Source organism: Urocitellus parryii, chromosome 4 (genome assembly GCF_045843805.1).
Source record: "Urocitellus parryii isolate mUroPar1 chromosome 4, mUroPar1.hap1, whole genome shotgun sequence".
In the NCBI taxonomy this organism is placed as follows: Eukaryota; Metazoa; Chordata; class Mammalia; order Rodentia; family Sciuridae; genus Urocitellus; species Urocitellus parryii.
The window spans coordinates 140,185,512-140,208,189 of NC_135534.1; the positions used below are offsets into that span (position 1 = coordinate 140,185,512).

The window sequence follows — 22,678 nt, forward strand, 5'->3', positions numbered from 1 at the left end:
CCTTTTACTAGTATCGTGATCCTATAGAAGTTGAATTTCTTTGCGTGTATTTCCTCATCTGTAAATGGGATCAGAGGAGGAAGGATAATGATGTCTATCTTGTAAGATTGTTAGAAGGACTAAAAGTACTTTGAACAAGATTTATTAGTAAATGCATTTTGATAAAGAAACACTAGGCTGGCTTTCATAACTTACCAAAGTTTAAACCTACAATTTTAGAATATTCATTGCCACAAATCAGTGACAATACTGTTTGATTTGATTTCACAAACTTCAATTTTTGAGTGACATCTCTGCGGAAGCCATTGTCAGTTTTAGATATACTTAAATTTAAGTATGCACAATTAAGGAGTTGAATGTATGAATGGTAGTGTTCAAAACAACTACAAACATGACTTAATGGTTAGAAAATAGTTGGTGATTGAAGAGGAAACAATTTGAAGCCCAAGAAGTCTAGCTCCTTTTGAAACGGGACTTTCTGGACCATTAATACATTTCCATGCTTTTAGAAGATACCTTTTAATGATGTATGTACACACTGCAATTTAATCTTTTAGTGATAATTCACTGGGTACTAAAGATATAAAATTTCTGAAAATTTTAAGTTTAGAGAATTTGCTAGGGAAGAAATTGGACTCATGAGTCTTTGCCTGCTAATGTGTACTCTCCAATTAAACTACACCCTGGCTTAATTGTTTTTAAAGCTGAAATACTTGAAGTTTTTGCCTTAGAATTTTAAACAAGTATTTTGAATACTTCATTCCTCCTAATTTTAATATTTAAATTTGAAGTATTTTTGATTCAGATTTTTAAACTTACTTTGAAGTGTTACTTTAGCTTCATTTTATATGTATATACAAGTTGGCTAGATACAGTATATCTATCTTGTTTCCAGTTGATGGGAAGTAAGAAATAATTCAGAAAAGTAAATCTACATTAGAGTAAAACTAAAATATTTTTATGCTGCTCAAAACATTGTTTCCTTCCTAAAAGAAATAAAAGCAGGGACTTGACCAAATATTTCTTTGTGTTCATAGCAGCTTTATTTATAAGAGCCAAAAATATGCCCATCAATGGAAGACTGGATAAACAAAACATGAAGTATATACATATTATAGAATATTATTCTAGCTTCAAAGTAAAGGAAAATTCTAACATACATTACAAGATGTATAAACCTTAAAGACATAGAGGACCCTAAGCCAATAAAAAAAAAAAAAAAGAACAAAATATATGATTCCATTACTTATGCCAGGTACCTAGGGTAGTCACATTTGGAGAGAGAGTAGAATGGTTGTTGTTGGACTGTGCAAAGGAGAAAATGGAGTTACTGTTTATTGGATATATCATTAGAGAAGATGAAAAAGTTCTGGAGAGAGCTGGTAATGATCATTCACAGCAGTTGGGTACCCATAACATCACAGAATTATACATTAAAAAATGGTCAAATTTTGATGTATGTATATTTTTTCACAATTTGAAAAACAAAATATTTCCCTACAGTGCATAGGAGACACAGAAAACACTCATTTTGGAAAACAGTTCTGGGAAATGGGAACCTCTTATCCGGTTATGAATACCTTCCTATTCTCCACTTGCCCCATCCCCAAAATTACATCTTGGGAACTATAAATTGTCAAATATAAATTAATGTGCTATAAACTAGGTTCTTTGTTTCTTAGTAATGGAGTGAGAATATTAAATTTTACAAGTTATTTCATTCTTTTACGTGCAGTGAACGATGAAGTGATGAATTTGAAACTTATGAGAAGAATCTTAGTCACAACACATTATAGAACTAGAAGAAACCTTAGTATTTAGTTCACACTACTCCTTTTATAGAAAAATAAAGTGAGGTATTGCCTCCTGTGTTCGCCTCTTTGTCACTGTGACCAAAATCCCTGACAGGAACAACTTAGAGGAGGAAAGATTTATTTTGGTCCGTTTCAGAGGATTCAGTACATGATCAGTGGGCTCTAATACTCTGGGCCTGAGGTGAGGTAGAACATCATGGCAGAACTGCGTGGTGGAAGGAAGTTGCTCAGCTCATGGCAGCCAGGAGGAAAGAGAGAAGAGAAACCCTTCCAAGCCACAACCACAGTGCCTACTTCCTCAAGTTAGTTTCAGCCCTCCAGTAGTCCATTCAGCTATCAGTGGATTAATCCAGGAACCCTCACAATCCAATCAGACAGTTAAGGGCATCCCAAGCCTATAGCCAGTTGATCCTCCTCTTCAGACTACATCAGTCCTCTGAGTCAACAAATACAAATGAAGCTCAATTTAGTTCTTTCCTCATAAGAAAAATCAGTGAAGAAGCAGTGAAAGCCCAAGGAGCAAATACCTGAAATATATTATCAGAATAGCGAGAAAAAAAAAAGTATTGAGAATTCAGAGGATATTGCATTTATAAAGCAAAAAAAAAAAAAAAAAGTGGGGTACCAGTAATATGAGCCTCTTTTTAAAAATTGTGTTCACATATTATCAATAATTCTTAAGTTTTCTGAAATGCATGAAAGCCTTAATCAGATTGTTATGCTATGGATAGATACCATGTAGTATGAAATGTGTTAAATAGATGGCTCAGTGGTAGAGTGCTTGTCTAGCAAATGTGAGGCACTGGGTTAGATTCTCGGCACCACATTAAAAAAAAAATAAAGCCATTGTGTTCACCTGTAACTAAAAATATTTTTTAAAAAAAGATTATAAAAGTATTTAGAATTCTATTTGGGCTAATTCAGAAAAGAGCTAGCTAATAGTCACAAGATAGTTTCTTATAGTTTGCTTGCAACTCTAGCTTACATATAACCTGCCTAGAACATAAATCCTTTTGATAATCAAAACCATACTTTAAAGCATATAAATATCTTGGTTAATTTACATTATTTTTTATAAAACTGGCTTTTATATTAGAATTTTATCAGAAATAAGTTTATAATATTTTTATCAAGATTGGTCTTCTAAAACAGTATTGTGTATGTAATCTCGGTTACATGTGCTTCCTCAGAGAATCTATCAAAATTGCCTGTGTGTACAGAATGAACTTTTGAAGTTAGTATGAATGTGATGTATTTGAGCTCTATTTCTGAGTTGTCTGGGCTTCTAAGGTTCTAATTCAGCACTGCCCAGTAGGATTTGGAATTGTTACTGTGTACTGTATAATTTGGTACATGTGAGTAGTGGAACTAATGAACAAAATATTTAATTTTAACAGATTTAAATTGCTACACATAGTTTGTGACTCCATATTAAATAGTATAATGTCTGATAGGTAGGGGTGTGTGTGTATCTTGCAGTGCTGAGGATTTAACTCAGGGACTCACACATGCTAGGTAAGATCAAAAGAAATGCATATCATGGCTCATTTCAGTTATTGTTTAAGGATTTATCATTTATGCCACACACTGTCACCTCAAATCTAGTATGTAACAGGTAACAGCATTCACCAAAATATTCCCCAAAAGTGTTATGATCTTTAGAAAGTCATACTCCCAGCCATACTGAACCATACTCCCAGCCTCTTCAAATAGTATTAAAAACTAAGGAAAGACAAAAGTATAGAAATATCTGCATTGAACTGTGTGGACTTCTGACCCAAAATGTGTTTACATGGTATAGTACATAGGCTCTTCAGCCTTTATTTTCTTCTTCTTCTGTAATGTCATGGATACAACTTCTTTATTTCTGATCTCACTGCCTAACTTTTTATTAAAAAATAATAATAATTTATAACTTACACAAGGACTGAACTATTTTGATGTCTCTTGGTTAGATGCTTGCTATCTTCTCCTCGGTTGTTTCTACCAGTTTTTTTCACTAGTGGAAAAGTAATCTTAGAATCACCGAGTACATTTTTCCAATTTGAGAAACTTCTCCAAACTAAACTCAGAATTATCAGGGTATTTGTCAAGTTTATCAACAAAATACCCCAAGTAATTCATTGGCTTTGAGTATGTATAGAATCTTCCTAGTATTTTACATTGTAACTTTAGTATCGAGTATGGTTCCTTTTCAAAGAAGAAAATAGTTCTGTTAAAATTTCTCCTTTCAAATTGAAATATAAAAAATCTGATACTCTTTAAAATTTTCCATTTGTTTCTATTCCCATATAGTAGTCTATGCGCATTTCTTCAGGCAGAGTTGAATGTTGCTAGAAAAGTCACCAGAATTTCAGATTCTGTGATCTCACAGGCAGCTGAATGGTTTTGCTGCTGATTCTTTTTACAGTCTAAAAGAAGAAAGAAGTACAACCTACCTCATAGACATAGGAGTTTCACTAGCTATATTTCTCCATAACACAGAAAATATGTTAAAACATTATGATACCTTCTTTAAAATTTATAAATTATTGTGAATATTCTATATGTTCCAGGTTTACTGAAAAAGGAGCATTTCGACAAACTTCACTGAAGGGTTCAGCTTCTCTGTGTGTATTAAATTGTAAATGTATGGCTCTGTAAAGACCATAACACTTCTTGGGTATATTTTGGGTGAATGCTGTTACCTGTTACATACTAGATTTGAGGTGACAGTGTGTGGCATAAATGATGTTCTTAGATAATAACTGAAATGAACCATGATATGCCTTTCTTTTGATCTTTATACCAAGACTACCAAGTTGTTATATATTGATCGCCTTTATTATGTTAGATTCCCTTAGGTCATTCTACTGAGATATGTTGGGCTCCAGGCCCCCTTTCCACAGAACTGACCTAAATTCCAATTTTTGTTTACATTTTCAGAGTTGAGTGCCTTTGCTGTCACTCTAGTCTACTCTGGTCTTTTCTTTTTGTTAATAAACATCTACTCTGTTTGTTCACATCAGGTGTTAGTAGGTTCTGTTTTAAGTATATATTTTTTCTGTTTTCTTCATCTGTTCATCTAAAACATCAGGTTTTAATATTTGTAATCAAAATAAGCATGAGCGGAACTGGGACTGTGGCTCGGTGGTAGAGCACTTGTCTAGCATGCGTCTAGGGGATTCAGTCCCCATCACTGCAGAGAAATATCAAAATTGATGAGTTTTTTTCTTACAATAGCAGGCAAACCATTTTTACATTTTGTAGAGTCTTCATGTTTTTAATTATTTTTGTTCTTGAATTTATTAGAGATTTGTTTATTTTTTAAAATCTAGGAAATGCTTGTTTTCGGGAACATTGGAAATTCTAGAAGCTATTTGTTAAATTTTAATTTCAGATTTCTCTTTGTGACATTACATAAAACAGTATGTGAAATTACTTTCCCAGATTTATACATATAGAGACCAGGTCCAAAGTAATTCATCTTAGACATTACAATGTATTTTTTAACATAAAATCTAGTATTAGCAAAGTTTGCTATTTATTATTTATTACCTACACTGTAAATAGGATAAGATATTGACTCAACATAGATTTTATTTAGAGCACAGTTTTCAGAATATCACACAAAATGAAGGAAAGATAAGTTTTCATTAATGTTTTCTCTGACCCTATTTTATAAGAGTTTGCCAAGTTAATCTGCATTATTACCAAGAAACAATAGGGAGATGAAAAGAAGTTTTTCAGTAAATTATAATTACATCAGAAATTGACATGAGTAATGTTAGTAATTTATGTAGAAGGAGGTATAGTAGTAGATCATTCTGTTGGGTGTAAAAGAACCGATGCTCATCTTTTTCCTTTGTCAGTGCGCAGGGAAAAGTTACCAGGAGAAGCAGATTCTTAAATTATTTCATATAATTTTAGGAAATTCCTCTTGCTATAAGTGAAGTGTAAGGATGAGAAGCGGGTAGGTAGCTCAGTGGTAGAAATTTTCAGAGTGTGAGTTCTCTAGCAGCAAACTTTAAAAGGCGGAGGGGAAGAAAAGAAAGAAAAAAGAATCCTTTGTTGAAAGTAAATCCTAATTTTCATAATAGGTCTCCTTCCCCACAACTTAGATGTATAGATTTTCATTAATCTGCTTCTGTTTTGTTTCCACATACTAAACATAAGCAATAGTCTCCTGAATTTTTTTGTGCATTCTTTCTAAACATGTACATTTAAAACCTTTCATTCCTTTTTATTCCATTGTGTGGATATACTACATTTTGTTTACTCATTAATCAAACATTTGCGTTATTTTATTTCACTTTTTGTCTTGATAAATATGCTGCTGTGAACATTCATGTACATGGTTTTCTCTAGACATAGGTTTTCATTCCTCTTGGAATACCCGGAAGTTATTTTTAAGTTAATTTCTTGTTGAAATGGTAACTGCCAGACTGATTTTGTGGCATCATTTTACTTACCCAGAAAATGTCCAGTTTTTCCACATTTTAACCAACCCTTGCTATTAACTGTCTTTCATTATAGCCATCCCAGTGGGTTTGAGGTGATATTTATTTCATTGTGGTTTTGATTTGTATCTTCCTAATGACTATTGGTGTTGAACGGCTTTTCACAAGCTTAATTGGCCATGTGTCTGTCTTTGGAGAAATGCTGTTCAGATCCTTTGCCCATTTTAAAATTGTTTTATTTAGAGTTTTTGTTGAGTTTTTTTTTATATAGGTTATCTTTTTATTGTTAAATTATGGAAATTCTTATATTCTAGATATAAGTCTGTTCAACAGATTCATTATTTACAAGTATTTACTCTCATTCAGTAGGTTGTCTTCACTGTCTTGGTGGTATGCTCTCAAGCACAAAAGTTTTAGAAGTTCATTTGTCTATTTTCTTTATTATTTGTGCTTTCAGTGTCATAGTTAGGAATCATTTCCCAGTACACGTTCCCAAAGATCTATGCTTTTATTTTCTTCTGAGAATGTTATAGTTCAGAACTTACTGTTTAGTCTTGGACCCATTTTGAGTTGATTTCTGCATATGTGTAAAGTAGGAGTGTAATTCTATTCTTTTGCATGTGGATATCAAATTGGAATTTTGATTGGAATTATCTTGAATTTAATTTTGAGAGAGTTAACATTCCTATTACTATAAAGTCATTCCATGTTTTTTAAGTTTTTTAAAACTTTTTTGCAGAAAGATTTTCTACATACTACTTTACTTATTCTATTTTTAGTTGTTTAATGATAACATGGAAATGTAGTGTTTTCCCCTAATGTGTGTATTTGCCAAATTTGCTGAGAACTCTATTAGTTTTAAAAGTTTATTGATTTCATTGACTTTTGTATCTAGATAGTCATGTCATCTGTAGATCATGATTTTTGTTTCTGTGTTATCTATAGGTTTTCTTAGTTTTAATTATTAATGTGGAAAACTACTTTGGTTTAACGTCGGAAGTGTCATCATTCTTTCAACTATAGTACTTCATGTTTTATGTGCATTTTACATATTGTTTCTATATTTTTGTGCAGTCCTTACTCACTTTTAGTATAAAGATTATAATAGCTTCAGGAAGTGAGTTTTGAGCATTTATTATTTCTGGAATAACTTTTCTTGGAAACTGTTTTAGGTGAATGTGGCTTTTTAAATTTTCTTTTCAAATTCTCATGGTTATTTATGTTTTCTTGCCTCCTGTTTCTTGTGCCAATTTATTCCTTTTGCATTACTCAAGAAATTATGCATTTGAGGTCATTTAATTTATTGACAGGTACTCTTTGGGAGTGGTTACTGGGGGTTGAATTTGGAAACTTTTACCCCTGAGCTACATTCCCAGCCCTTTTAAGTATTTACTCTCATTCAATAGATTGTCTTCACTGTCTTGGTGTTTCTTAAGACAGGATCTGGCTAAGTTGCTTAAAGTCTTGCTAAGTTTCTGCAGCTGGCCTTGAACCTGCAATCCTCCTTTATCAACCTCCCAAATCACTGGTATTACAGCTCTTCCTGCCACTGAGTTGCCTTTTTAAAAAACTTTTTCCTGTAGCTCTTTCTCCTTTTACATGTAGCATTTTGTTAGTCACTTTTCTGTCACTATAACAAATATAATCTGAGATAACCAACTTATAAAGAGAAAAGTTTTTATATTTGCTCACATTTTTGAAGGTTCCTATTTATGATTAGTTGGCCCTTTTGACTTTTGGGCTCTGGTAAGGAAGCATATCATGACAGAAACGTAGAAAAGCCATACTGCTCACTTCACATGACCAGAAAGTGAAAGAGAAGCAAAGAGGATTGGGATTCCAAGGACCCCTTCAAGGGCAAACTCCCAGTGACCTAAAGACAACCAACACTAGGCCCTAGCTCCTAAGTGTTTCACCACATACCAATATTGCCATCCTGGTCATCAGTGTTTTTAACACATGGGCCTTTGGGGGACACCCAAAAAATAAACTTATAACATTTACCTCCTTATGGTCAATGTTGTTTGAGGACCCTTTCAACAAAATAGAGATTATGAATTCATTCTCTAGAATCATTCCATTTATCGCTTCCAGAATTTTACCAGCTATGTGACTACTGGCAAGTTCTGTAACTATTCTGTGCCTCTGTTTCCTCAATTGCAAAGTGGGTATAAACATAGTACCTATGAAGATCAGTAGAAGTAGAGGAAGGGACCAGGGGTGGGATGCAGGGAAGAAGTGGGCAAGTGCTAGAAAGTGTTATTGGCAAATTATATTGTTGTATTGTGTGCATATGTACAACAACAAATCTCATCATCATGTACACCTGTAATGCACCAATAAAAAATAAGGGGAAAAAAGATAGTCTCTATGTCAGGGTGTTGTTGAAAGAATAAAATGGGTTAATATATTTTTAAAAAAGCATTTAGAATAGTCTCTGGCACTGAGTAGATGTTCTGTTAATACTGTTTGCAAATAGTTATAATGGAAACCTTTTTTAAGAATCAAGTTTTGGTTCTTCATTTTGTTATCTACCATTAATTTTTTTTGTTGTTATTTTCTCTTACTCTTTTCTTGTTGGGTACTCTGAAAAAAAATAAGCTAATATAACTACATTAGATATAGCCTACAAAGTATAATTTTCTTACTACTTTTAGCTGACTTGTTAAGAGTTGTTTATCACTGTCATTCTGAACAAGTCAGATTCCCCAGCACATTTTCATCTCTTAATATTCCCTAATTATATTCCATTTCTCTCCATGTTGGTATTCTCTAGAACTTTTATTCTGGATTGTTAGAGATATATTTTACTACCTTTAAAAATATATTTCCTCTCTGGTCATGGTTGTGCATGCCTGTAATCCCATCGGTTTGGGAGGCTGAGGCAGGAGGATCCCAAGTTCAAAGCCAGCCTAAGCTTTTAGCATAAGAGACTCTCTTCAGAGGGTCTGGATATATGTCTCAGGGGTTAAACACCGCAGGTTTGGTTCCCAGTAACCCCTATACCCAACAAAAAAATTGCTCATTACTTACTTGCACATTGTATTAGCTATTCTCCTTTATTTCTCATAATTTCAGAAAAGAATTCTCTTGGAATTTATTCCCTTCCTTGCTAGTGTTTTTCAAAAAAGGTCTTTGGCTTGATAAGTCTTTTGAGTTATGGTAAGCCTATAGCTATCTTTATTTTATTCTTATTATAAAATGATATTTCAGTTATGTGAAAAGCATAAGTTTAAAATTTTTAGTTTCTTTCAAAATTGTCTTCCAGTGTGTTTGGTTTCTGGTGTTGCTGTTGAAAACTGACTTATTCAGTTGAAAGTGAGATCCATGCTTCCTTTTTAGAAACTTTTGGGTTTCTGGTGTTTTTCAGTTTTACTATAGTGTGTCTAGCTGTGAAAGTTGTCTTCGATATCCTTTTTTCACTTTTGGAGCTATTTCAATATGAATTATCTTTAATTTTAAGAAGATCTTAAGTCTTTTTATCTTCTGGGTTTTTTTTTTCCTTTTTATTTTCCTCAGACTCTTATGGCATACATATTGGCATTTCTTCTAAATTTTATTTTCTATTTTCTCTTATCACCCTGAAATTCTGGCCCGATCCTCCAACTTAACTAATGTGTTCTTCAGCTGCTAAACCAATTCATTTTTCCAATCCATCAATAGCTTTTCCAGTCCAACAACACCTAATAATTTTTTAAACTAGGAATTTCCAGTTGGGTTTTTCTTTATAACAGTTTTCCTGCTTCATCTTGTAAGTAGTTTTTCTCGTTTTCAAAAGGATTTATTATAACTTATTTTAAATCCTTAATTTGTCTCGTTCAAAAATCTGCTTCTGGGCTGGGGTTGTGGCTCAGCGGTAGAGCGCTCACCTTGCATGTGCAAAACTCTGGGTTGGATCCTCAGCACCACATACAAACATAAACAAGTGAAATAAAGGTATTATGTCCAACTACAACTAAAAAATAAATATTAAAAAAATCTGCTTCTACTATAAATTCAATTTGTTGTCTCAAGACTTATCTTCCTAAAGAATGAGTCACTGCCTTGTCATTTCAGGTTTTTGTTTGTTTGTTTTATGTTAGTTTTGTTTGTTTGTTGCTGTTTTCCCAAGGATAACTAGTAAATATTTTCATTCAGATAAGTTTGTAAGTTGGACTTGAAGTTTAAATTTAACAAGCTATGTCAATGCTTTTTTTTTTTTAAATCAAGAATAAAATGTGTTCACTCAATAACTTGCTCAACTCAGTTAACAGTAAAACTTTCAGATTTACAGAGAAGAAGGCAATAATTTTTTTAAAAAAGCAGGTCTATATTTCTACCCTATTTCAGATCTGTTATTTGGAAAGTGATAATTTGTGAGTTATCACTGAATGGGCTGTAGTTATCTGGCTTTTGGGCAGTGGAGGTAAGAATAATTTCTTTTGCCACCATTAAGAAGGCCACATTGTTTTTTCATTACACAAGACCTTGGCACTGCAGTTTTGTGTGCTTCTTTCCTTTGATGTTTTAAATCCTTAGAAGCATCTGCAGCATTATGTATGTTCTGTTAGCCAGGTTTATTTTATTTTTTATTTTTTTGTAGTTGTAGGTGAACAGAATGCCTTTATTTTATTTTTTTTATGTGGTGCTGAGGATCGAACCCAGTGCCTCATGCATACTGGGCAAGCGCTCTGCCACTGAGCTACAGCCCCAGCCCAGCCAGATTTATTTTAAAACTAATTTAGGAATATAGTTTAGCTATATATACTTTACTTATTAATTGAGCTTTTAATTGACTGTTGTAGGTCAGCATTGATTATTAAACACACTGCCTTGATATATCATACCTTTGTAACTCATGTGTGTGTGTGGTGTGGTGTGTGGTGTGTGTGTGTGTGTGTGTGTGTGTGTGTGTGTGTGTGTGTGTATATCTCATATATCGGGTCAACTCTTCTGGAATAGAACATATTCTTTGTCTTGCTAAGCCCTGTGCATGCCCTCAGAACCCTCTCAGCACATATTTCAGGAAGCTAGTTAAAGTTAGCACTGTAGATATTGCATAATTTTTATTTCTATTATAATTCTTATTCCAACTAGGCTAACACTCAGACTGTATTTGGTTTAAAAGAATTCAGGTAAACATCAAGTAAAGGTTTTTCCAAATCAGATACAGTGATACATGTCTGTAATCCCAGTTTCTTCACAGGGCTGAGACAGGAAGATCACACATTTGAGACCAGCCTTAGCAACTCAGTGAGATCCTGTCTCAAAATAAAAAATAAAATGAAAAGGGCTGGGAATGTAGCTCAGTAGTAGAATGCCCTGGGTTTAAAAAAAAAAATGTTTATTATATCTGCCCTTTTCTGTCCTTCCTTTCTTTACTCATTTTTTTAAAACCTTTCATGTCATGTTTAGCCTTGTTTCCCTTCTTCTTGCACTATTTCAGCTTCTTTCTACTTACTGTGTTTGCACTGGGAAATCAACACATTATATTACTATAGAGTATATTTTGATTCAATATTGAATGAAAAGGGCATTCTTTCCTTTTCATATATTTTCATGTATTCTCAATTCTTTAGTCACTCTCTTGAAGTGATTTCCTCTTGTTTTTGGTATAATGATGTACACTGAATTAAACAGAAAGTACAAACTAACCTAAAGATAATTTATATCATCTATATTATTTGTAAATTAATACCTCTGCACCTTTCATATTTTTGTTAAATGAGAATAATGATCATCACTATTTGAAACATAAAATATTTGAGTCTGCCTATTGGCCAGGAATATTTGCCTCACTTCAGTGTTTAATGTATTCCTAGGAAGATGCCAAAAAGCTCTTGGGAGAAGGATACTTGAAATTATAGTACTAGATGTTGACCACCAGTAGTATTTGTTCAGGTCTTTGTTTTAATCTATTATATGAGAATACAGAGTCCACATTCAGTTATTAAAACCTGTGTGATTTCCTTTTCTTTTTCAGAAGATGAATAATCTTTCGTTTAGTGAGCTGTGTTGCCTCTTCTGCTGTCCTCCTTGCCCAGGGAAAATTGCTTCTAAACTAGCATTTTTGCCACCTGATCCAACTTACACACTGATGTGTGATGAAAGTGGAAGCCGCTGGACTTTACACCTCTCAGAAAGAGCAGACTGGCAGTATTCTTCTAGAGAAAAAGATGCTATCGAATGTTTTATGACTGGAACCAGCAAAGGCAACAGAATTGCCTGTATGTTTGTGCGTTGCTCACCCAATGCCAAATATACTTTACTCTTTTCACATGGAAATGCTGTTGATCTTGGTCAGATGAGCAGCTTTTACATAGGACTGGGATCACGGATTAATTGTAATATATTCTCATATGATTATTCTGGATATGGTGCAAGTTCTGGGAAGCCAACAGAGAAGAACCTCTATGCAGATATTGAAGCTGCCTGGCTTAGTCTTAGGACAAGGTAAATTTCGACTGGGAATTGTTTTTTACACAATAGTTGGTTTTACTACATATTCCTTGAACTACCATATAAAGATTATATTTACCAATATTAATAGTCCAACTTTTAGATTTCAGTTTTAAATTTTATAGAATAACAAACTTTTTTTTAAAGATAGCTCAGATTTGTATATGTATTAATGCATGTATGTGTGAATTTTTAAAGTTAAATGCAACGATGAATATTTGGTTTTAAAAAACTTATTGGTGCATGATATACAAATAATTACTCAAAATTTCAGCATTTTAAGGGAATGAGAAAAAAAACAGTAATTCCATATTATTTAAAGGTGAGATTTTACTTTACATTCTGGACTCCTAAACTTTGGAGAAATAATCTCAAGTTTTTGTAAATTATTTATTATCAATGCAGTTAGTGTACAATAAATAGATATCTAAGTTTTCTGATGTTATATATTGATAAGCTGCCTGACTTCCAGAGTATTGTACTAAAGAACTAAAACACAAAGAAAACTTACTATTTCTAATTTAATATTTAAAATATTAATGGTGTCAAAGAACCTCCTAATTGTTTGTTAATAGGTGTAACTTTTTTAGAAATATAAAACTCTTTTTCAACTGTACTGATATTAGTTTCATTAGGCCTTAAATAAACAAAATACTACCCACTTTTCAAAGTCAACCATTGGAATATTATATTTCACAAAGTATTATAATCTTTTAAAATACTGAAATAATTGATATGATTCATATAACAAAGATATACTTATAAGGTATAGCTTGATAATGTGGTTTTGGGAGAGTGGTTCAAATCCTTTTTGAATTAATTTTTATTGGTGTACCGTATACATGTATATAAAATAGTGGAATTCATTTTTACACATAGAAGTGGAATTTATTTTGTCATAGTTATATATGCACATAGCATGATTTGGTCAATTTCATCTATAATAATGATTTTGAAGGTGCCAAGGTAAAGTAGATAGCCTCTATTATTAGTGCTTAACATAGAAGGACAACTTTTTTGAAACAAAACATGAGTATATGTCTATCGAAAAATATTCCCTCTTTTGATTAGTCAGCTTTCTTTTTTCTTTTCAGATTTTTTGTTTGTTTTCTGGTAGTTGTGATTGAACCCAGGGGCATTCTACCACTGAGCCATATCTTCCGCCCTTTTACATTTTTTTAATTTTTGAGACAGGACTTGCTAAGTTATTGATGCTGGCCTTCAACTTGTCATCCTTCTGCTTCAGTCTCCTGAGTTGCTAGGATTATAAGCATGCACCACTGCACCTGGCCAGATACCAATTTGAAGGAAACTTTCTAAAATGATTGCCTGTCAACAAGTATTAATGAGGAATAAGTGCAGAATAAATTCTTAAATAATACCACATACTGTTTGAGCTCTCCTGTATGTTTTTTCATGTTGAACCCTAACTAAGCACAGTTGAAAGAGTTAGTAGTCTTGGGAAATTTATTCCACTCCTCTGAGCCTGTTTCCTCGTCTTTTTACTGAAAAAGTTGAGTGTAATCATCTCCAAAATCCTTTGTAGTTCTGAAAATCTATCCTCTAACAAAATGTATATAATTAGAACACATGCCATGTATTTCTTTTACCAGCCAAAAGTAAAATGTTAAGTAGTCAGGAAGAGGGAAATAAATAAATGAACTTTTCAACTGGGAAAATAATCCCAGTTTCTGACCTTTTGATGGGTCAACAGAAAATAAAGGCCTGGTTTTCACCATTAAGCCTTCTCTCACAAATCTTGAGCTCTGCGTATGTGTGCTCTCTTGGAAAGAACACTGTACCAGGCAGGAATCGGTTTACCTGGGTTATAATTATAAGTCTATCATTAACTTTGAACATCTGCTCATTAAGCAACTCAACTAGATTAGATGGTCTCTAAAGTCCTTTCTAACTCATACTATTCTGAAATTGTTCATGCTTAATTAGGAGATGTCCCTGCTACTCTTGCCATTACTCATTTGAGCCCACAACCTATAATTGCCACCAACAGTGCTTCTATTCATCTGACAGCAGTAGTGCAATGTTAGGAGTTGTGCTGTGACTGCACACATTCTCTCTCCTAATATCTTCTTTTCTATGGAGCATGTACAACTGGGTAAATTGTAAATAAAAAGGCATTTCTGAGTTGAGTGACATTTAGAGTCAGGTGTAGCTGGAAACCCCACTTCTGGGTCATATCACAGATGTTTGTGTAAGAAACTATGTGGAGGTATGTCACTAACTGGATAATTCGAATAGTCTTGTGCTCCTGGAAGAGAACACATGGGTATTTAGCCTTGCTCTTTCCTGGTGAATGTTCAGATTCTCAGAAAGCTCCCTTACCTTTCCAAAAGACTAGATGGTGTTTGCTGGGCAAATGGCTCTTGGCTACCAGAAATGACTACTGTCTGCATTGTAGGTGGAAAGACATATTTAAGGTCACTATAACCCTTCACCTTACGTTCATTAGCTCCTGTATCACTTCACCTACAATTCAAGTAGTTTACAGTTGGGACAGTTATACTGTGGATAAATACAGTTCCTGGAACATAATAGATAACCAATAAATATTTATTGAGTCGGTGAGTTCACATTTTTAGATCTGTGGCAGTGTTAAAAGGGGTAAAATACTCCTGAGACTTGTAGAATGAAGTCTGTTCATAATTAACCAAACCACATGGTGTTTGGAATTCTATTTTATCTGTTGATCTTTTCAATCATTAGTCTATTTTTACAGGTAAACAAACTTTAAGATAAATTGTAATTTGATTTTGACTAAAATTGTTCATTATACTCATTCCAGACCATAACTATATGTAGCATTTTTATTCTCAATATCTAGATAAATAAAGAACTTTTGTTAAGGTATTATATAGACAACAATTGTAACATAAGGTATTCTATAGGACAACAATATGCCAGATTTTAATTAGTAGAGCTTAATAAGTGATTTAATAAATGTGTGTGGGTGGGGGCGGGGTACTGGGGATTGATCCCAAGGGCAATTAAATAAGTTGAGAATATAGATGAAATAAGCTGAGAATATAGAGCTTACTAACTAGTATTAAAAATGATGGTGATAGGGCTGGAGGTATAGCTTAGTGATAGAACACTTGTTAGCATGTGGAAGCCCTGGGTTCAATCCCCAACACTACAGAAAAAGAAAAAGTTAAAAAACAACAACAACATGATGGTGATAACTAAGAAAGTTCAATTTTAAATATAAATTGATATTGTCTAATTTTTTCATTCTAATAGCAAATCTTTAGAGAATGATGGAACATTGCTTGTCCAACTTTTATCTTTTGAATTTTATAGATATGGCATTCGTCCTGAAAATGTGATCATATATGGCCAAAGTATAGGTACAGTACCATCTGTGGATCTTGCTGCTCGGTATGAGAGTGCTGCTGTTATTCTTCATTCTCCTTTGACCTCTGGAATGAGAGTTGCTTTTCCTGATACAAAGAAGACCTACTGTTTTGATGCATTCCCAAAGTAAGTGGCAATATTCAAAATAGTTCAATTCCAAGATGCATTTAAGGGATTTTTTTTCTTTCATAGCATGCATTGATGATACAGTTTATTCAGCCATAAACTTTTTTATATCACATAGAAATTATGAAGGGTTGTGGCTCAGTGGTAGAGTGTTTGCCTAGCACATGTGAGGCACTGGGTTCTATTCTCAGCATTACATGTAAATGAATGAATAAAATAAAGTTCCATCAATATCTTAAAAAATTAAGTAAAAAAGAAAAAGAAATTGTGAAAAACTAATGTGAAAAGGGTATTGGCAGGCTGAAATGTTTGAGTAATAGTAATCCACATAAGAAGTACCAAGGAGGGCCTTGTACCCTTTATAATGGCAGTAGTATTGCAGAAAAGGGAATAGGCTTGCAAAATGACAGAACTGAGTAAGACTCTAAAGTTTCTGCCTTGAGCTGCCAACATATGATGATGCCATTGAGTAAGATTAAAAAAAAAAAAAAAAACTGGAGAAGGCTAGGTAGAAGGAAAAATGAGTGAATAATTTCTAGTTAATGACACCTAATTTACAAAAAAAAGGTTGTGTCTTAAATGAACTAGAATAAGTATTATCACAAAATTTGCAAACATACAGTATTAAATGGATTGAAAGAAAGGCAGCTTCTTCATGTTTCTCGAGAAAAGCAGATGTTCTCTTCTGCTTCTCTTCATAGTTAGAAAAATTGATGTCCTGTTTTACTCAGAGGGGAGAAAGACAAAAAGGAAGAAACTGGCAAATTTCAGTCTTCTTTCTTATCTTGGCAGCAACACAAAAGATTTTTTTGTGTGTGTGAGTGACAGGCCAAAAGCCAATCTATCCTTTGGTTCTTTAGAAGAACTATGGAGGTTATTTCAAAGCATAAATCTTTTTATGTTGGCCAGAATGTGATCATTTTAATAGGGAAGCTTATGGGAGCATGTGATCTTATCATTCAAGTAGGCTGTGGGGGGTAGGGGGGGAAGGGATTTTGTTTTGTTAAATTTTTATTTTGCTTTATTTTTGTGATGCTGGAACCCAGGACCTCTTGCATGTTAAGTAAGCACTCTACCACTGTGGCTTTTTAATTGTTTTTGGTTTAGTTTTGTTTTAGGTATATACATTATGCTACTTCTGTTTAGCTGAATGGTAGTAATGAATGTAGGGAAGTGATGGCATCTGTACCATTGCCATCTTATATTTCTGTCTAGCTCCCGTTTTTACTTCACATGAGCAGAAATAGCATTGGCTGTAAATTATTTTAAAACAGTTTGTTTTTAAAAGTTTTAATTCCTTTATACTTAAAACATCTTTCTTGTAAAACATAATACAAAAATTTTTCTTAGCAAATTCAGCCTTGAATTATTTCACTGATTAATTTCTTTCTTTGCAAGATTTTTTTTTTTAATTAGGGATTGAATTCAAGGGTGCTTTACCACTGAGCTACATCCTCAGCTCTCAGCTCTTTTAATTAATTAATTTATTATTATTATTATTGAGGCAGGGTCTCACTAAGTTGCTTAGGTCCTCTCTAAAATGCAGAGCTGGCCTCAAACTTGCAGTCCTCCTATCTCAGCTTCTCAAGCCACTGTGATTATAACATGTATCACTGTGTCTGGTGATTTTCTTTTTTTAAGGCTGTAATGTTATCTTTCTCTCTCTCAAAAGTTCTTGAAAAACTTTTTTCTTTATAAGGTTTCTTCTCTTTCTGACTCCTCCAAGTTGTCTTTTGAATATTCTGTTTATTTTGATCTCTATCTTATATTTGAGGTATTCTCTTCCAATATCTAATAATTCTTGGCTATCTGCTCATATATACGAGTGAAAAACTAAAGAACTAATCTAATCAATAAAGAAAGCTCTTTTTAAAATTGCCCCTTGGGCAGTGAAGGCCTAGCTTCCAGTATTCTTGGAAACCAAGTAGGGTTCATAATAGCCAGAATATATGAGTATTCTGTGACTGATACCTCTACCTTAAACTCTGACAATTCTGAGTTCACAGAACCTTCAGTCTTGGGGGAAGGTGGCTTACCACCTAGTTGCAATTGAGAGGTAAAGGGGACCTATGAAAGAGGAGGATATGTTTTAACAAACTGAACAAATTCTCTATATTCTAATCCCCCACCTTTATCTCCATAGCAAATTCCTTAGCCTTCTTTGTTACAAATTGGGTTGCTTCTTCACTTTACCCTTCTATCTGCTTAAAGTTGTATTTGCTTTCTCCTATCCTTTTAATCAGTTCTCTCTCACATTCACTTATTTTCCAGCTTTAAAATTTTGGTGCATTAACATTCTTCCTATCTTTGTTTGTTTATTCCCTCAAAATAAGAACAAAACCCAAAATGTTTTGTTGTAATTTTAGTATGAAATTAGGAGGGAGAATATGAGTGCAGAAGGAGATAAAATTGGCACGTACTTGAAATTGTTCTTAATTTCTGTCTTTGAAAGCTTAAGTTTTCCTGAGTTTAAAAACAAAAATCAGTATTTTAGAACAGTGCAAAAGGATGACAGCATTGAATGACTCCACCAAAGCAGAAGTACATGAAGGTCACTTTCCTCAGTTAGACTTAATATAAAAGGCAACTTTTGAATCTTAAAATCTGATTTAATCTTAGAGATCAAATATTTGAATTTTCTGTTATAGCACAAGAAAATTTCTTTCTTTTTACATAGCCATATTATTGAGTCTTCTTACCCTTCTTTCTTTCCCCTACAGCATTGACAAAATCTCTAAGATAACATCTCCAGTATTAATAATTCATGGGACTGAAGATGAAGTTATTGACTTTTCACATGGCCTCGCATTATTTGAGCGTTGCCAAAGACCTGTAGAGCCTCTGTGGGTTGAAGGAGCAGGACATAATGATGTGGAACTTTATGGACAGTACCTTGAAAGGTTGAAACAGTTTGTGTCACAGGAACTGGTAAATTTGTAAAATATTCTGTAAATTTGCATACTGGGTTTTCTTTTCTTGCTGAACTGCACTCTTTGGTAAATAATATAAAACCTGAAGGTTTTGTTTACAAATCATGTCAGTTGCCTTCAAAAATGTACAGGTAATGATTTGTTAACAGACTTAATGAAGGTTTTAATTACCAGAAGTAGAAACTGGAAATAACAGTATCATGCAGTCAGGCTGTGTAATTTATATTTTTTCTGTGAATTTTTTTTAAACATCAAGATGAGTACTGTATGAAATTTTAATTAGTTCTATAAAATCAAATGATGTAAAAGTATTGCCAAATGCTTTTGCATATCAGAAACAAATTTATAAATATTTTTAAAACATCTCAATGTACTAAATCTTATCCTGATATACAAATGATGTAATATTCTTTAAAAAAGCTGTATATCTAAAGCAATTCAAGTACTCATAATAGAATAAACTGTAAAAATAAAATTTTAAAACATCAAGCTAAATAGGGTTCATCTAACCCTGTTGTACAGGGATGGGAGCTTAAATGGCTATTTTATTGTAAAATACATTGAATTTTCTGTATTCTCGTTATAATACATTTATCCTAAAAATGAAGTAAGTCTTAATTTTTATGCCATCTGTTAATTTACCAATTAGTTACCTTGTAAATGCAGTCATAGTGGCACTGAATTTTAACTAGTTTGGATTTATAAGTTTGATACTGTGAGGCAACTACTTAAAATTTTATTTAGTTACCTAAAAGGCATTTAGGGTTTCAAGACTGATTTGTAATGCAACGTTGTTTTCAAATTTTGACTAATCTTGTAGAATTGTAGTACTACTCTTCATTGTATGAAAACCTGAAAGTCCATTAGTTGTTCTTCAATACCACAAACAGACTGGCTATTTGGACTTTTTTCACTTTGGCTATTTTTAAGAATAGGACCCACTCATTTGGGTTACTATCTAAGAATTTCATGGATTTACTCCTGTATGCAGGAGGTAATAAAATATTTAATTCATAAGTTTTATATTAACCAGTATAGTAAAAAATAAAGCTCACACACAAAAACTAAGTTGCCTTTCCTTGAATGAATCCTGCCTGAATAAAACAATGAAAGAAAAATAAAAATAAAATTAACGGTATGTAGTCTAATTTGTAAATGAATGAATATTGAAATAATACACACTGTGGATATCTTTTAAGGCCTTATGTAGTTTTAATGTTCTGCTTGTTCTGTGGTTATGTCTAAGACTATAGTATATGATTCTCTACAACGTATATCAAGTATTGTGAATGCTTTGGTTCAGATGTGTCAAATTAACAGTAAAACAACAAATATACCACTCAGCTGTGCTTGTTTGCCTTCTTCCATCCTCCTTACTCCTACACAAGAGTGAAAAATGCCCATTCACCTTTATAAGACTCAGTTCTGAAATTTTCTGAGTTTTTTATTAACATCTATTATTTGTACATATTAGTAGGATTCAGTATGATATTTCCATACATGTATATAGCATGTACTGATAAATCACCTTACTTCTTCCACTCCTTCCTGCCCCTATCTCCAATAATCACTAGTCTATTTTCAGGTCAAATTTTTTAGCTTCCGCATATGAGAGAGACAATGGCAGTGCCTGGCTTCACTTAACATAATGTCTTACAGTTTTATCCATTTTGCCGCAAATAACAGGATTTCATTCTTTGTGTCCAAATAATGTGTGTGTGTACATATATGAAACATATAAAAAACACATTTTCTTTATCCATTCATGTGTGCATTGGGCATTTAGGCTGATTCTGTATCTTGGCTATTATGAATAGTAATACAATAAGCAAAGGGCATTACAGGGTTCTTTTTGGTATGCTAATTGAATTTCTTTGGGCTTTATACCCAGAAGTGGGGATAACTAACTGGGGTGATATGGTGTCATTGTAGGTTTCATTTGCATTTCCCTGATGACTAACGAAACTGAGCATTTTTTCCATCTATTTCTGTGGATTGTTTCTTCACTTTTGTTTCCTGTGCTTTGGGGGGGGTTCAAGCCAAAAAATCATTGCCTGTGCCAGTGTCTTGAAATGTTTCCACTTCCAGTAGTTTCAGGGTCCTATATTTAGGTTTATATTTTGATCTGTCTTGGGTTTATTTTTGTCTAGAGTGGGAGATAAGGTTCAAGTTTCAGTCTTCCACACGTGGGTATCCAGTTTTCCCAGCACTATTTATTGAAGAAGCACCCTGGTGCCTAGCTCTTTTGATTTCTTTTTTTTTTTTTAATATTTATTTATTTGTTTTTTAGGTGGCCACAACATCTTTATTTGTATGTGGTGCTGAGGATGGAACCCAGGCTGCATGCGTGCCAGGCCAGCACGCTACCGCCTGAGCCACATCCCCAGCCCTCTTTTGATTTCTTTGATGACCCATTGTTTATTCAAAAATGAGTTGTTCAGTCTCCATGTATTTATGTAATTTCTGAAGTTTTTCTTATTGATATGTAGTTTCATTGAATTATTATCTAGTTTCATTCCTTTGTTATCAGAAATGATGTAGAATATGATTTCAATTTTTTTGAATTTTTTAAGACTGTGTCCTAATATATTTCCTATTCTAGAGAAAGTTCTGTGCACTCATGGAAAGAATTTTTTGCACTAGTTGGATGGACTGTTCTGTACATGTTTAGCTTATTTGATCTCTTGTGTTTTATTGTTGTTGTTTAGTACTGGGGAATGAACCCAGGGGTGCTACTGACTCAAATCCCCAGCCCTTTTTCTTTTCTCTTTCTTTCTTTTCTCTTTTTTTTTTTTGGTCCAAATGATTTGTCCATTGATGAAATCGGGATGTGTTAAAGGTCCCCCATTATTGTTTTTAAACACATTTCTCCCCTTTTTGTCTAATAGTGTTTTATAAAATTGGGTGCTCTGACATTAAATGTATATAGATTTACAATAATCATCTCTATTATTGAATTGTTCCCTTGACCATTTTAAAAGTTACCTTCTTTGTCCCTTCTTACAAATTTTATCTCAAAAGTCTATTTTGTAGTGATCATGCTACTTAGTATTTGCTCATTCATTAACAATTATTGAATGTCTAAGCCATACAAAACCCTTGCTTGCCAGCACCGTAAAATAGAGTATAAGTGGGAAAAGAAGTAGTAGTAGAGATTTTTGCTTGTTAGAAATAACATATAGGGGACTGGGGATGTGGCTCAAGTGGTAGCGCGCTCGCCTGGCATGCGTGCAGCCCTGGTTCGATCCTCAGCACCACATACAAACAAAGATGTTGTGTCCGCCGAAAACTGAAAAATAAATATCAAAAATTCTCTCTTTCTCTCTCTCACCTCTCTCTTAAAAAAAAAAAGAAAAGAAATAACATATAGGGCCTGGGGTTGTGACTCAGTAGTAGAGCCCTTGCCTAGTATGTGTGAGGCATTGGGTTCGATTCTCAGTACCACATATAAGTAAATAAATGAAACAAAGGTCCATCAACAACTTAAAAGAATATTTTAAAGAAAAGTAATAACATATAAGCCATTTGTTTAGAAACTGATTTAATTTAGGGTTGTAAA

General features: G+C 33.3%; 1 protein-coding gene across 2 annotated transcripts in view; it reads left to right on the plus strand.

The window, feature by feature from the left end:
• The window catches only part of Abhd17b (abhydrolase domain containing 17B, depalmitoylase), a 38,803-nt gene extending 18,353 nt beyond the window's left edge, over nucleotides 1-20,450 (plus strand). For both annotated transcript variants that reach the window (XM_026389251.2, XM_026389252.2), the window contains 3 exons: nucleotides 12,216-12,685; nucleotides 16,010-16,189; nucleotides 18,910-20,450. In XM_026389251.2, the coding sequence (XP_026245036.1) occupies nucleotides 12,219-12,685; nucleotides 16,010-16,189; nucleotides 18,910-19,129 (867 nt within the window). In that variant the 5' untranslated portion in view covers nucleotides 12,216-12,218 and the 3' untranslated portion in view covers nucleotides 19,130-20,450. The remainder of the gene's footprint in view (nucleotides 1-12,215; nucleotides 12,686-16,009; nucleotides 16,190-18,909) is intronic.
• The last annotated feature ends 2,228 nt before the right edge of the window (nucleotides 20,451-22,678 follow it).